General features: G+C 38.0%; 1 protein-coding gene across 3 annotated transcripts in view; it reads right to left on the bottom strand.

Annotated features, from left to right (window-relative positions):
- Positions 1–14,721, bottom strand: part of ZMYM6 (zinc finger MYM-type containing 6) — a 41,187-nt gene that overhangs the window by 25,381 nt on the left and 1,085 nt on the right. For 2 of the 3 annotated variants that reach the window (XM_008694417.2, XM_008694418.2), the window contains exons 2-6: positions 14,147–14,313; positions 5,184–5,268; positions 3,947–4,196; positions 536–710; positions 247–438 (exon numbers count right to left, since the gene is read on the bottom strand). In XM_008694417.2, coding sequence (XP_008692639.2) covers positions 247–438; positions 536–710; positions 3,947–4,196; positions 5,184–5,268; positions 14,147–14,239 — 795 coding nt within the window. In that variant the 5' untranslated portion in view covers positions 14,240–14,313. Of the gene's footprint in view, positions 1–246; positions 439–535; positions 711–3,946; positions 4,197–5,183; positions 5,269–14,146; positions 14,314–14,721 lie in introns of those variants that run through there. The other variant, XM_040619232.1, reaches the window with a different exon arrangement.

A 14,721-nucleotide genomic window follows, 5' to 3' on the forward strand; every position in this document is an offset into this window, starting at 1 on the left:
ATCACAAAATATTTCAGACTCCTAGCAAAACATGAAATTCCATTTGTGAATTCCTGACCATGATCTTGTTCACCTGTATCACCTCACTACCATAATCAACACTTACACCACGAGAATCTACCTCACTTTTCTGCAGGGGAACTCGTACACCAAGATCAACTCATCTTGTTTATTTCGCACTTCATCCCCGCAGGGCCACCCTGGAAGGAGCGAGCCTAACTATGTGTGACAGACAGATCTTCATACCTGTTTATACGCTGTGACACTCGTGGAACTAAAAACCTTCTGGGACTGGCACGGGCCAGAGCTACTATAGCAGTAGCTTCCACAGTTCTCGCAACAGTTCATGGTGAGGTTGTTGGCGGAGTGAAATTTTGAAAAACAGGCATCACTACAAAGACCATGCACCACATTCTGATATTTAACTTCAAATCGAATCTAGGAAATAAAGAACATACACATCCAAAATCAGCAAAGTGGATTAAAAATCTCGGATCTTTGAGCAGAATCCCAGTACAGGTACAACGTGACTTACATCAGCATTCTTCTGACACATACTGCACTTGGTTGAAATGCTATTGGTATATATGGTGACAACAGGTTTTTTCTTTAGCTCGTAAGAAGAAAGACATGATTGGCTGCAGAAATCTTTGCTAGGAGAAGAATTTTCAAATCGGGTTGTGATCACATCCTTTGGATTTAAAATGTCTCTAAAAATAAATAATAAAGGCAAAATGAAATGTGTTCTTCATAACTGTAATTTCCTCCTCACTGTGAGTTAAAATAACTACATTTACTAAGGGCAGCTACTGCATAGGAGAAAACAGCTGGCCTGGGATAAGGCATCTGGAAAACTGAGTTTGATGGCTAGTTCTGTTACTTAGCTGAGTGACAATGAGTAAAGTAATTACTCTCTCAATTTTTCGTGGATAACATGGGTTTATGCTACCTAATTTATGGATGTGTTGAGGGAAAATTATATTTAAAATCTATCCAGCCAGATGTTCGTGACAAAAACAGTGAGGCTTCCAACTCCAACCAAGTTTCATCCGCTGGAGCCAATGGAACAAGTGGCCATCCCACAACTCCAGACCAAAATACACTTGTCCTCTTACTAGCCAGCAGCTGCCAAGAGTCAAAACATGAGTGAGACAAGGAATGACACGTTTTGGGGTTTTTTTTAATTGAAATGCAAGATTTGGGAAACAGATGAACTACCAAAGATTAATATAAAAAATTAGCATGATATATAAAACTTAACTATAAATGAAGAGAGCAAAGCAACAGATAACGAAAGAGCTATTAAGGTTCGGTAGCAGAGGACAGATGGAATTAAGAATACGAAAGAACACTAATAATCGAGTCGTTCTGTAAGACTCCTCAAGTTATTTTCTAAGAGCTCATTTCTGTAATAAGCACCGACAGTAAAAACAAAGGCTAAGTATTGTCATTTTTCTGACCAGTATAAAAAACTAAAGGAAATGGTCATTAATTAGAAGCTCTGGTAGAGGCCACAAAGAATATAGTGGTAATATTATATACAGTAATGTGTACTGAGTAATTAGTATGTACCAGACATTGTTCTTTTTATTCCAATTATCCAACTTAATTATCACAAAAATTCTGTGAGGTAAGTATTATAATTGCCCCTTTACAAATGAGGAGACCAAATCAGAAAGGTTAAACAGTTTGTCAAGGTCACACAGCTCGTTAGCAGTGAAGCCAGAATACAAACTCTAGGCAGTCTGATTCCACAGTCCATGGAGTTAATCATTCCACTATTCTGCCTCCCATCCTGTGCCTTTATCATACAGAACTGTTCCATGGTAAACTATCAAAGAATAACAATAACAACAAAGTACTTTAATTTTCTAAAACTCACCTAACCTTAAAAATAGGACAGTGAATCTTGGAAACCAAGTGGATATGCTTACACACGGATGAAGTTATTAATTTTGAAAAGTGAGTTTTCTACTAAAAACAAAGCAATAGAGAATGTTATTTAATAATGGGAATCTGCCAGTGGTATAATATATACATATGTAAACCAACAAGAACGCCTTTTTAATGGAAATCTGTGCACATAAATATAAATGCATTCTAAACCTTATGCACCCAAATGAAACTTGCACCTTAACATTAATCTTAAGAAAAAAAATACATCTTCCAAAAACATGGCTCCGACATTCTTCTAATGTCTCTTTTATTTACAAGAATTCTAAGAACAACTTTTCAATGTTATAGTCAAATCTCATGTTTAAGAGTATGACTCAGTTGAATCGTCTACGACAGTCAACTGATAAAGGCATCAAGCAACTTTTGGCGATTTGCAAAAATCATGATATAAAGATAGATTTGTCACCTAACTTGGTCTAAAGGAATGTTTCATAGGCTCTGAATGCAATGCCAAATCAAGAGATCAAAAAAAAATTTTGAATAAGAGCAGCGGTGTGGTAAAATATCTCTGACAAGAGTGACTATTTTTAAGAGAATAATATGCATTTGGATGTGTAAGTTGTGCTAGTTCTTTAAAATTTAATTCATTTTGTTTTGATATTTGATATGTTGAAACAGAGTATCTAGAAACAGAAAACTAAATTTACCCTTCCAGATCAGTTTCATGAGAATGTATAGAAGAGTTTAAGTAAGGTATTAGAAGGACATTTTAGAACCAAAACTAAATTTGAATATTTATGTAAAATATTTTTAAATTCCTCTTTCTTTTTAGTTGGAGATTTCCATTTTAACAGGATCTACTTTTAGATACGTAAGGCCAGCACCCAAGCAGATAAAGAAACTATCATCTATCTCCAAAGAAAAAAAACAGGAACCTATAAAGTCTATGTTAATATACATAATAATAATTTTATCATTAAAAATAACAGGATCCCTGGGGCGCCTGGGTGGCACAGCGGTTGAGCGTCTGCCTTCGGCTCAGGGCGTGATCCCGGCATTGTGGGACCGAGCCCCACGTCAGGCTCCTCTGCTATGAGCCTGCTTCTTCCTCTCCCACTCCCCCTGCTTGTGTTCCCTCTCTCGCTGGCTGTCTCTATCTCTGTCAAATAAATAAATAAAATCTTAAAAAAAAAAAAATAACAGGATCCCACTTATTAAGCATTTGTAAGCCCTGGGCTAATACTTTCATTAAAACCTGAGTAAGTAGATAGTTATTAACTGACAAAGAAATTAAGGCTTAGGAAAGTTAAAATCTAGACCCAACGTCATATAGCTAGTAAGGGATTAGAGCCATGATCTAAACCAAGCTTGTAACTTTTTCACTCTACGTTAATGACTACTGACAATACAATGTATTCCTAGAACTACACTACCACAGGAATAGGCAGAAAATGCCCAATTTTTCAAACATACTAACATAGAAAAAGAAGTTTATGTGGCTTTGTTGCTATTTCTTCCTTTCTCTGCACCTATGTGTGACTGTAAAGCAAAAAATAATTTCCAACAAAAACTTACAAGGATGTTTTAGAAATAAACACATTACTTTTGTAACCATTTAGAGTTTTTTATCTTCTGAAGAATTAGATAACTTACATAATATATAAGACTACTCTTATTTTATTCTATACTTCAATACTTTCAAGATAATAAATAGCTGTGATTGGTTGTTGTCTACAATTACAGGATATATGAGTGGTCCTACAATTCCCACTATTAGTTTATTTCTTTTCGCAGTAAAATTTAAGCTTAAAGAGATAGAAAACTGGTTTAGATGACACTTTTAACACCAAGTCTCTTACTTAATGTTACAAAACTTGAGAATTTGCAAATATCTCAATCAACTAAATATTCCATAGAAACATGCTAAAGAGATTTAAAGTAGCAAAAGCATCTTTGGTTCTTTTGTTTTTTTAACAATAGCATATTTAAGCTAAACTATATACACACTAAAAAAGTAAAGTAAAAAGAGATGTAGTTAAAAATTTTATACTTTGTACAGTTTGTGCAGGTTTTCTTGGGAGGAGGTAGAACGCAGACAGGTGAAGAATATCCAGTGATGCACCGCGTGGAGCAAAAGAGCTGAGTAGATCCTGTCTTATGATATGCAGTTTGCCCTTTATAAAGCATTTTTTTACAGCCAGAACAAAAAACCTGAATAGCTACAGCTGGAACCGAAGGAAGCAATACGTTTGGGCCAGATGATGCAAGAGAAAACTGAAAGCCTGGGGTCAACTGTTGGGCTAGAAATACAAAATAAGGGAAGGAAAAAAAACGGTTTTAGTATCGACACAAACAAATACACGCTCTCCATTTTTTAGGACAAATTCTCAGTCTTGAAATCCAGTATTAGTGAGTCAATAAACACTCTAAACCAGGGGTTTTCAAACTTTTTTTAACCATAACCCATAGTAAGAACTATATTTCACATTATAACTCAGAAGACATACACTTGTGTGTATGTTTATGTGTGTAAAATTTAATAACTGAAAAAGTAGTTTCATGAAATTGTTTCCTTACTACACGCATTACACTTTAATACAATCTTATTTTAGTCCCACTTTTTATTACTTTTTACTTTTTTTTTTTTAAGATTTTATTTATTTATTTGACAGAAAGAGAGACAGCCAGTGAGAGAGGGAACACAGGCAGGGGGAGTGGGAGAGGAAGAAGCAGGCTCCCAGCGGAGAAGCCTGATGTGGGGTTCGATCCCAGGACCCCGGGATCACGCCCTGAGCCAAAGGCAGACGCTTAACAACTGAGCCACCCGGGCGCCCCACCACTTTTTATTTCTTCATACATACATGTGTATATATATACACATACATACATACATATATATATATATTTTTAAGATTTTAAGTAATCTCTACACCCAACATGGGGCTCAAACTCACAACCCTGAGATCAAGAGTCATACACTCCACCGAATGAACACCCAGGCGCCCCTCTATTCCACTTTTTAAAATGCTAGTTAAGCATTTTGAGCCTGCTTCTTCCTCTCCCACTCCCCCTGCTTGTGTTCCCTCTCTCGCTGGCTGTCTCTATCTCTGTCAAATAAATAAATAAAATCTTTAAAAAAAAAAAAATGCTAGTTAAGACCCAGTTCAAAAAGTTCTGCTTTGTCTTAAGGAAAAAAAGACTTACATAAGGAGGTGCTTTCCTTCAATTCTACTAGCCAGAATATACCAATATTAATCATAATTGACTTATACCGTTCTATTTCTTACCAAGAGGACTGTCACCAACTGAAAACACAGCACTGATTTTCAGTTCACTTTCTTGAGTTTTTGGCTGTGGGGCATGTCCGTACTCCTTAGGGGGGAAAAAAAAAAGAAATGAATACAGTGTTAGTATCTAAATAAACTAGAAATTCAAGCAAAAACAAATACTGTTCTATCTCTTCTACATTCTAATCATAATCACCTTCACAAATACCTCAAAAGTCAAAATTTACAAGTCGTTAGACTAAATTTAATCTTTACAAAAAGGACCTTTCAGAACTGGAAAATCTTTCATGACAGTTCTAACTACTTTTCAAATGTAATCTCATATACAGGAGTCGTACACAGCTATGTCAATGTTGAGTGCTACCATTTTTTGGGCTGTGTTTATAATGGAACAATAAATAAAATTAAATCTGAATGATTTAGAGATTGGATCCAATTAGTAATTTTAGCCCAAAGACTTACAAACTGTCATATCTGTTAATGGCAGAAAAGACACAAGAGTTTCAATGCAATCTGTTCATTACACATAAAATCGTCAGAGCCTTTGATTTATCCTAATTATACATTCTTTAAAATGCTTTAAAATATAATCATAAAACAAATTTTTTTAAGTACATATATCTATTTTGAAAAAGACTGTTCTTTATTCTGAGATCACAACCACCCTACATTTCCTTTGGTGTTAAAATACATATTTCAAAATAAAAACTTTTTAAAAATCGTATTCTTTTCTGAAACAATGGTGATAATAAACAGCAGCTGTATTTTTAATATCTCTATCCTTAGGAAAATAAATGACTGATAGGTCATCTCCCAAAGTTACTTTTCGAATTGCTCTGGACTATTACACGCCAAAGACTAGGTACCACTGCATTAATTTACCACTTCCCACAGTGCACATTATGGCACCAAATGAGCTGCTGCAATCAGGAACCATGATATCTTCTTTATAGACAAGGAAAGTGAAGTTTAGAGATCGATGGTTCAGCAATTTATCCAAGGTCACAGAGACATTAAATGCACAGATGGGAATCAAATCCAGGTCTCTTTGTTCCAAAACCCATGCTATCTCCTTCACAGATGTATAAATACAATATAAAAAAATGACTATAGCAGCGCCTGGGTGGCGCAGTTGGTTAAGCACCTGACGCTTTCGGCTCAAGTCCTGATCTCAGGGTTATGAGATCAAGCCCCACATTGGACTCATACTCAGCGGGAAGTCTGCTTAGGACTCTCTCCCCCTTTCCCCCTGCCCCTCTCCCCACTTCCCACCCCTCACATGTACTAAAACCTCTCTTTCTCTCTCTCTCTCTCATAAATAAATAAATCTTTTTAAAAATTACTATAATAGGGATGCCTGGGTGGCTCAGTCGGTTAAGCATCTGCCTTCGGCTCAGGTCATGATCCCAGGGTCCTGGGATTGAATCCCGCATCAGGCTCCTTGTTCAGCAGGGAGCCTGCTTCTCCCTGTGCTGCTCCCCCTGCTTGTGCTCTCTCTCTTTCTCTGACAAATATATAAAATCTTTAAAAAATAAAATAAAGTAAAATAAGATAAAATAATAAAAAATTACTACAATGAATTCAAACCCTGGCCCCCATTGAAAAAGAAGTTTCCCTGCTGTAGTCTCCCATTTCCTTTCACTCATACCACCTGTCACAACACATCATTTCCTATTTATTTGGGTGATAATTTGTTATGCCTAACGCCCTTCTTCTTTCCCCCATATACACAAGATTGAAAGGACCATGCCCATTAAGGACAGGGACCATATCTGTTTTCCCACCTCGGCACAGTCAACATAACCTAACAGAGAAGGCTATGGGTTCTGACAGCAGGCAGAAACAGACGTGATCCTGGTTCAAACAAGTTATTTAATCTCTTCCAGTTTCAATTTCCTTATCTATAAAATATATTATTTAATCCATAGGGCCATTACGGGGGGATAAATGATTTAATACAAATGCAGTTTGTAGCATGATACCTTACAGATAAACCAAAAGTTAAGCATGACTTACACACAAAAATTCTAGCTTTTCTTATTATTTTCATGGTTATGGCATTAAATAAATTCTCGTTGAATGAATGAATCCAAGTCAATGATCTTAAACATTATACTTAAATAACAATGTTTACTTACTGGCACTTGCAAAAAGAGGAGGAAGTTAAAAGTATCTATATACACCCTCCTTCAACTTACCAAAAAGAATATAAAACTACTTTGCCTTATCATCAACTCAATCTGATATTTTTCTAATATGCCTATTAAATTTCCCTTTTGATTCACAAAGTAACTGTTTCAAACCTTCACCACTAATAAATCAACCCTACAAATTTCCTGCTCCCTGATGTTTCAATTGTACCAAGAAAAAAAAAGAAACAACTAAGAACTCCCTCAACACCCTGATTCCCCCCTCCACCATGCCTACAAATTAATCAACAAACTCTCCTCCTATCTTACAGGAAAAAACAACCTTCTTAAAGATGACTAAAAACAGTGCTAGCATTTGGGATCCCACTCCCTCTGCCTTCTTTCAGCACTCCATACCACCGACATGTATCTTCAGCCTCTCACCACCTCCATGTTGGTTTTTTCTTCTCAGCTTATGAGGAACCTATTTCCTAAGGAACTACTCCCTCTTCTCTCACCTTCCAACCACCCAGAGAGAAAGCACCTAATTATTTCTCTACTTCCTTATTTTGAACACTGAACCCAATGCTGTCAGGCTACTACTTCAACTGAAACTATTCTCTTTAAGTTTATTTATATATTTAAGTAATCTCTACCCCCAACATGGGGCTCACACTCACGACCCAAAGATTAAGAGTCGCATGCTCTTTCAACTGAGCCAGCCAGACACCCCCAACTGAAACTGTTTTAAGATTCACCAATCACCTTGCAGTTGCTTAACCCAACAGACACTTTTTAAAGGTTTTATCTTACATGGCTTCTCAGATACATCTGATACTGCCAATGATTCCGTTTCATTGTCTTCTGGTTCTGTTACTTCAATTCATTACTATGTCTTAGTATCCTTCATTGATCTTATATTCAGTCCTAAAGTCAATGGTTCCCAAATTCAGTGGCATCAGAAGCCCCTAAAGGTGTTGTTAAGACATAGATTGTTAGGTGCTTGGATGGCTCAGTCAGTTAAGCGTCAGCCTTCCACTCAGGTCATGATCCTGAAGTACTGGGATCAAGTCCTGCATCAGGCTCCTTGCTCAGCAGGAAGTGTGCTTCTCTGTCTACCCCTCCCCCCCTGCTTTGATCTCTCTCTCTCTCACACACACAAGCTCTCTCTCTCAAATAATTAAAATCTTAAAAAAAAAAAAAAAAGACATAGATTGTTGGACCTCAACCCCAGAGTTTCTAACTCAGTAGGTCTGGAGCAGGGTCCAAGAATATAAATTTCTAACAAGTTTCCAGGTAATGCTGAGGCTGCTAATTGCAGGGACTACTCTGAAGCCACTTTGAAGCCCTAAATTAATCCATTTCCCAGCTTTCTATCCTGAGCTCTTCTCTCCTCTATTTTTGGTCCCTGAACGATCTCATCCACATTCAGAACTTCAACTATCACCTATATAGGACTACCAGATTGAGCAAATGGAAATATAAAAGCCTGGTTAAACTTGAATTTCAGATAAACAACAAATACTTTTTTAGTATAAGTATGTCCCAAGTATTGCATATAACATATTAAAAAATAATCACTGTTGGGGTGCCTGGGTGGTGTTGTCGCTTAGGCGTCTGACTTGGTTTCTGCTCAGGTCGTGATCTTGAGGTTGTGAGATCAAGCCCCATGTTGGGCTCTGTGCTCAGTGCAGAGTCCTCTTGGGACTCTCCTTCCCTCTCCCTCTGCCCCTCTCCCAAGCTGGCATTTTCTCTCTCAAATAAATAAATAAATCTTAAAAAAAAAAAAATCACCGTTAACTTGATACAAATTTACCTGGGCATTCTGTATTTTATCTGGCAACACTACACCTACAGGTAGATAACTTTCAAATCTCTAAATACCATATCCATATATGCAAATGCCTCCCAGGGCAAATTACCCATTGAATGTCCCACTAGCCCCTTAAACACAACAGATCCCAAACTGCACTTATTTCCCCCCAAATCCTGTTCCTTGCCCCTCCGTAAATAGTATCATCAAAAACTCAACTTACTGAGGACAGAAACTTCTAAGCATTCTGGGATTCCTCCTTGACCCACATGCCTCATATGTTATCTTTAAGTTTGATCAACTCTACCGAAGCATCTTAAATCTATTCTCTTCTTTGTTGTTGAAATACTCGACCACTAAACATACCACATTCTCTCACCTCTCCATGACCTGGCACATTCTATCTTCTCTGCCTGAAAAGCCTAACTGTCACGATTCAAGTGCTGCCTGCCCCGTGAAGACTTCCTCTCCTCTGCAGACAGACTGAAGGGCTCCTTCCCCTATGCTCCCAATGCACCCTAAACAATTTGCTGTTACAATAATTACATAATACTGTGACTTTGTATCTGTACGAAGGTGGCACAAAGCAACAGGAAGAGTACAAGTTTGAAGCCAGTTCCTATTCCAGCTCTGTTGCTGCCTTTGAATTTGGTAAATTACCAACCTCTCCTTTCCTCAGTTCCCTCATTTGTTTGTTCTTTTTTTTTCAGTTCCCTCATTTGTAAAATGGGGTAAAGATACATCCTTCATATGGCTGTAGAATTTAAATGAGAATGCACAAGACATGCTTAGCATAGCTTCTGGTGAGGTGCACTCAATAAATAATTACCTCTTATTCCTATATCTCCCCCTTAACAGTATCAATTTCCTTGAGAGCAGAGGCCCTGTCTTTCATCTTTATAGCTCTTCTGAAAACAAAATAACCAACACAACTTAGCCTACAGTATTGTGGTTAAGGTTTTGGGATCTTGAACCAGGCGGTATGGGTTCAAATCCTCACTCAGCCACGTACCAGTTGTGTGACCTTTAACAAGTTACTATCTGTGTCTCAGCATCTTCGTGGGTAAAGCAGGAAGAGTAACAGGGTCGTGTGTATCAAATGGATTAACATATGTAAAAGACTTACAAAATGTTGAACATGTGCTATGAAATTTATAGTAAGCAGGAATAAAAACTCACTGAATGAATGATAGCTTAACTGTAACTTGAATACCCAGAACAGACTCTCAGCAGAGATATTCCCCACTTTTCAAAAGTTTGTGTAACACCACTTCACTTTCACAAAAGACATTACTACCTACTTTCACTAACCAAAAGAAATCTGAAGATTTCTGTTTTTATGAGAAAAGGCAAAAAGCGAAAACAGCCTTCAGCTCTGTTTTGCAGCAAGCAGTTGCAGAGGCAGCGTGCATCCCGAGAAGCAAGAAGCGAGAGCAGCACCACCAAGCTCCTTTCCCAGGAAGCACACTCAGCACCTCAGCTGCTATAGCTCTGGACTATGTGAGCATCAGGGCTTTATCTTGATTTATTTTGTGCATCTGTTACTAAGATATGTCCTAAGGTATCACAAAAGCCTAATCTAGAAACGCTCAAAAAATTTCCCATATAAATTAGTGGTAATCATTTCACTTCTTCATTTTACACCATTTCAGCCTACAAAGTTCTCATAGGAACACTGCTTTCAGATGGTCGGGGGGGGGGGGGACAGGGGAAGGCTGTATATCAGAATATATTAAACATTTTTTATTTCTTGCCTACCATTTTCCAATATTTGAATGCAACACAGAAAACACCATACACTATTTGTTTAATTGGCTTTTCTATCATAGCCCACACTCTCAACTATGAAAAAAATTATAGCCTATTCACCTTGAGTAGCATTAATATAAACCAAAGAGAACTGAATGGGTCCCTATCTACTTAAATTTAAAATGTAAGCTGTTGGGATGCCAGGGTGGCTCAGTCGGTTAAGCGTCTGCCTTCGGCTCAGGTCATGACCCTGAAGTCCTGGGATCAAGTCCCACATCGGGACTCTGCTCAGCAGGGAGCTTGCTTCTCCCTTTCCCTGCCGCTCCCCCTGCTTGTGCACTCTCTTTCTCTCTCTCTCTCTCTGACAAATAACTAAAATCTAAAAACAATAATAAATAAATAAATAAATAAATAGATAGATAGATAGATAGATAGATAAAATGTAAGCTCTTGGGGCACCTGGGTGGCTCAGTCGGTTAAGAGTCCAACTCGATTTCGGCTCAGGTCATGATATGAGGGTCTTGGGCTCTGCACTCAGCAGGGAGTCTGCTTGTCCCTCTACCTCAGCTCTCCCCCCCCAAACCCCACTCGTTCTCTGTCAAATAAAAAAATAAATAAAATCTTTTAAAAAAATAAAATGTAAGCTGTTGGGATTTTCATTATCACAATTTTGACATTCAGAAAGGACATTCAACTCATAGCACAATATTTGTTAAATTTATACACTATACAGACAAGGCACAATGAAAGAAAATTTGGATCTAGAATTTTTAAAAACTTGTTTTGTGCTCCAACTTTGCCATGGGACCTTGGTGAAGTCCCTTGCTTCTTCGGGCCCAGTTTCCTCATCTGTGAAACAGAGGCTCTTTGATTTCAATTACTGAGCATGTACCTTGCCTAGCCATTGCACTAAGAATTGAGGATCCCAGACTCTGTATGAAAACAAAATTCATTGACCTGTAGATGTCATGGCAAAAGTGAAAGCAATATACCATAAAAAAAAAGAGAATGATTAATTCTACCGGAGTGACTGACTGTTAAACTATGTCTTAGGAAAAAAATTTTTGCCAAGTTGCCTAGTTTAGAATACCACAGGCAGAAGAAATGGCACGTGCAAAGGTAAGAAAACAAAACTCAACAGAATATGACTTCAAGTAAATTGCAGATAGTTTGCAGGTAAATAGATTCGAAAAGGTGGGAAGGATGACCATGATACTGAAGACAGACACAAAGGCCAAAACATGGATAGTTTGGATGTTACACTAAAAAGTTCATGCTGTATCACACATGAGGAGACCGGGTCTTTAAAGGGAGAGACACATCATCAGATCTGCAGAGGTACAATAGTGTCATTACAGTGTTTTGTTGGGGACTGTGACTGAAGGAAAAAGGGTGAGTAGGAAATTGTTATAAAAGTTCAAATGAGAGGGGCGCCTGGGTGGCACAGCGGTTAAGCATCTGCCTTCGGCTCAGGGCGTGATCCTGGCGTTACGGGATCGAGCCCCACATCAGGCTCCTCCGCTGGGAGCCTGCTTCTTCCTCTCCCAGTCCCCCTGCTGGTGTTCCCTCTCTCGCTGGCTGTCTCTGTCTCTGCTGAATGAATAAATAAATAAAATCTTTTAAAAAGAAAAAAGTTCAAATGAGAAATAATGAAATAGGGACGAAAAGGCAGAGACAGTAAAAAAAACACCTCAAAGGTAGAATCCACAAAACTCGGCAAACAAATGGCTACTTCTGGAAGAAGAAGAGTAAGAATTTACCATCTGGGGGGAAAATAAATATCATGGATGCCACAACCGTGTACCCCACATCCTGTAGACTCAACCTCAGACGCCTTCTCAGCACAGCACCTTTGGAAGACATGGAGTTGATGAAAGAGACAAAACCTATTTGGCATCCCTGTCTGGAATAATACTGCCTTTCAGATGGTATAAGAAATAAAATATTTCCATTATTATTTATTATTTTGTTATTATATTCTTTATATTTTTAGTATTATTGGTTTGCTCACGCCATAACTAGAGAGTATCAAGCAAAAGAACAGTGCAAGAAAAAAAAAATCATTCTTTGCCAAAACAACTAACCGACGTCTCCATACTGATCGCCACAGATTTTCAATCTGGGTCCCTAAGGGTACCTAGATGATCTTTCCGAACATGTTTATCTTACTCTCCCACTTAAAATCCTACAATCTCTTCCACTGCTCTCTTCCCACTGAGCCTTCCCAGAGAGACCAAAATTCATAACATGGTCCCAAAGCCCTGCATAATCTCACCTCAAACTACCTACAGAGCCTCATTCTAGAGGCAGGATAACAGGCTTTGAAGTCTGACTACCTGGATTTAAATCTAGTTTGCCATTTATGAACTGTGATCCGTGGTAAACTGCTTGACTTCTTTGTAGTTTGGTTTCCTCATCTGTAAAATGGGGATCATGATATGGTTGTGAGAATGGTGCCTGGCACAATCTAAGCACATATAAAGATCACTAAGTTAATATTGATAATGTCACAAATTATTATGATATTATATGTAGTACATGGTGACATATAAATATTTTCTATTAGTGTTGTTGTTATGGTCAACATCTCCCTTATTAACATTTTCATGTTTTCTGTTCCAAGCCCAATGGTCTTGTGGTTCTTCAAAAGAACCACTCACCTTCCCAACTCAGGGCATTCCTATATGCAGATCCCACTGTCTGGAACACTCTCTGTGCCTTTGTCTAGTCAATTCATTCTTCATAATTCAGCTTAAACATCCTTCCCTCAGGAAAGCCTTCCCTACCCAGCATCTGCCCCCAACCAGAACTAGGTCAGATTCCCCATTTTAGGCTTTTCTTGCAGAGCGCTTGTCTTAGTTTGTAATTAGATATATTATGTGATCAACTACTAGTGTAACATCTATCTCCCCTACTAACCTATAAGCTCAAGGAGGGGAGGGACTAAATGGACTCCTCGATCCCCTGGCAGAGAATAGAACACAAATACTTACAGAATAAAAGGAAACTACTGTCAGATACAAGAGAATTTAAAAAAAAAAAGGTACCAAGTATAGAAAAATGGTAACACATATTACTTTCTTTCTACAAACAGAAATATACAGTTACCAAGATCTTATCTCATTTAAAGAAGAGATAAACTGATTTACTCATCTAATGGGGAAAAAATGGGGTTGTTTTAACATACAAGCCAGAAACTGCCTAACTAAAAATCTGAATTCACTAGAGAGAAAAGAATAAAGAAACTTTTTTAAATAAAATGAAACGCTTACTTGAGCATTGTCAGGTTCTTCTTTAATTTTGTCCAGAAGCCCCTGCTGTGGTGCCACTGCTTTGCCACATTCACCATCCAAAGGTTCTTTCATTCTAATTTCTTATGTAAAGGAATTCCCCAGTCTAAAACTAATAGATTTCTTCTTGGTAAAGGATAGCTGGACTCCTAAAATACACATAAAGGATTGGTATTCAGGTTTATTCTTTTCATTTTCTCCTTCATGTTTATCTATATTAAAAGCTTCGTATTGAGCACCAGGCTTCAGAGTGGAGCCTTTGAAAATCAACTCTTCTGGGGCCATGACTAACTCTATTCTCCCCTCTTCCTGTCTTCTGCTCCTTTAATAGTTATCTTCACATAAGAAAAGTCTTCTGGGGGCACCCAGGCAGCTCAGTCTTGATTTCCCTCAGGTCATGATCTCAGGGTCCTGGGATTGAGCCCCACTCTGACTCCAGGGGCTCAGAGCTGGGTGTGGAGCCTACTTAAGAGTCTCTCTCCCTCTTCCTCTGCCCCTCCCCCTCCCTCTCTAAATAAATAAATAAATAAATAAATAAATAAATAAATAAATAAATA

The sequence above is a fragment of the Ursus maritimus genome, unplaced genomic scaffold (genome assembly GCF_017311325.1).
Source record: "Ursus maritimus isolate PB19 unplaced genomic scaffold, ASM1731132v1 scaffold_32, whole genome shotgun sequence".
Lineage (NCBI taxonomy): Eukaryota > Metazoa > Chordata > Mammalia > Carnivora > Ursidae > Ursus > Ursus maritimus.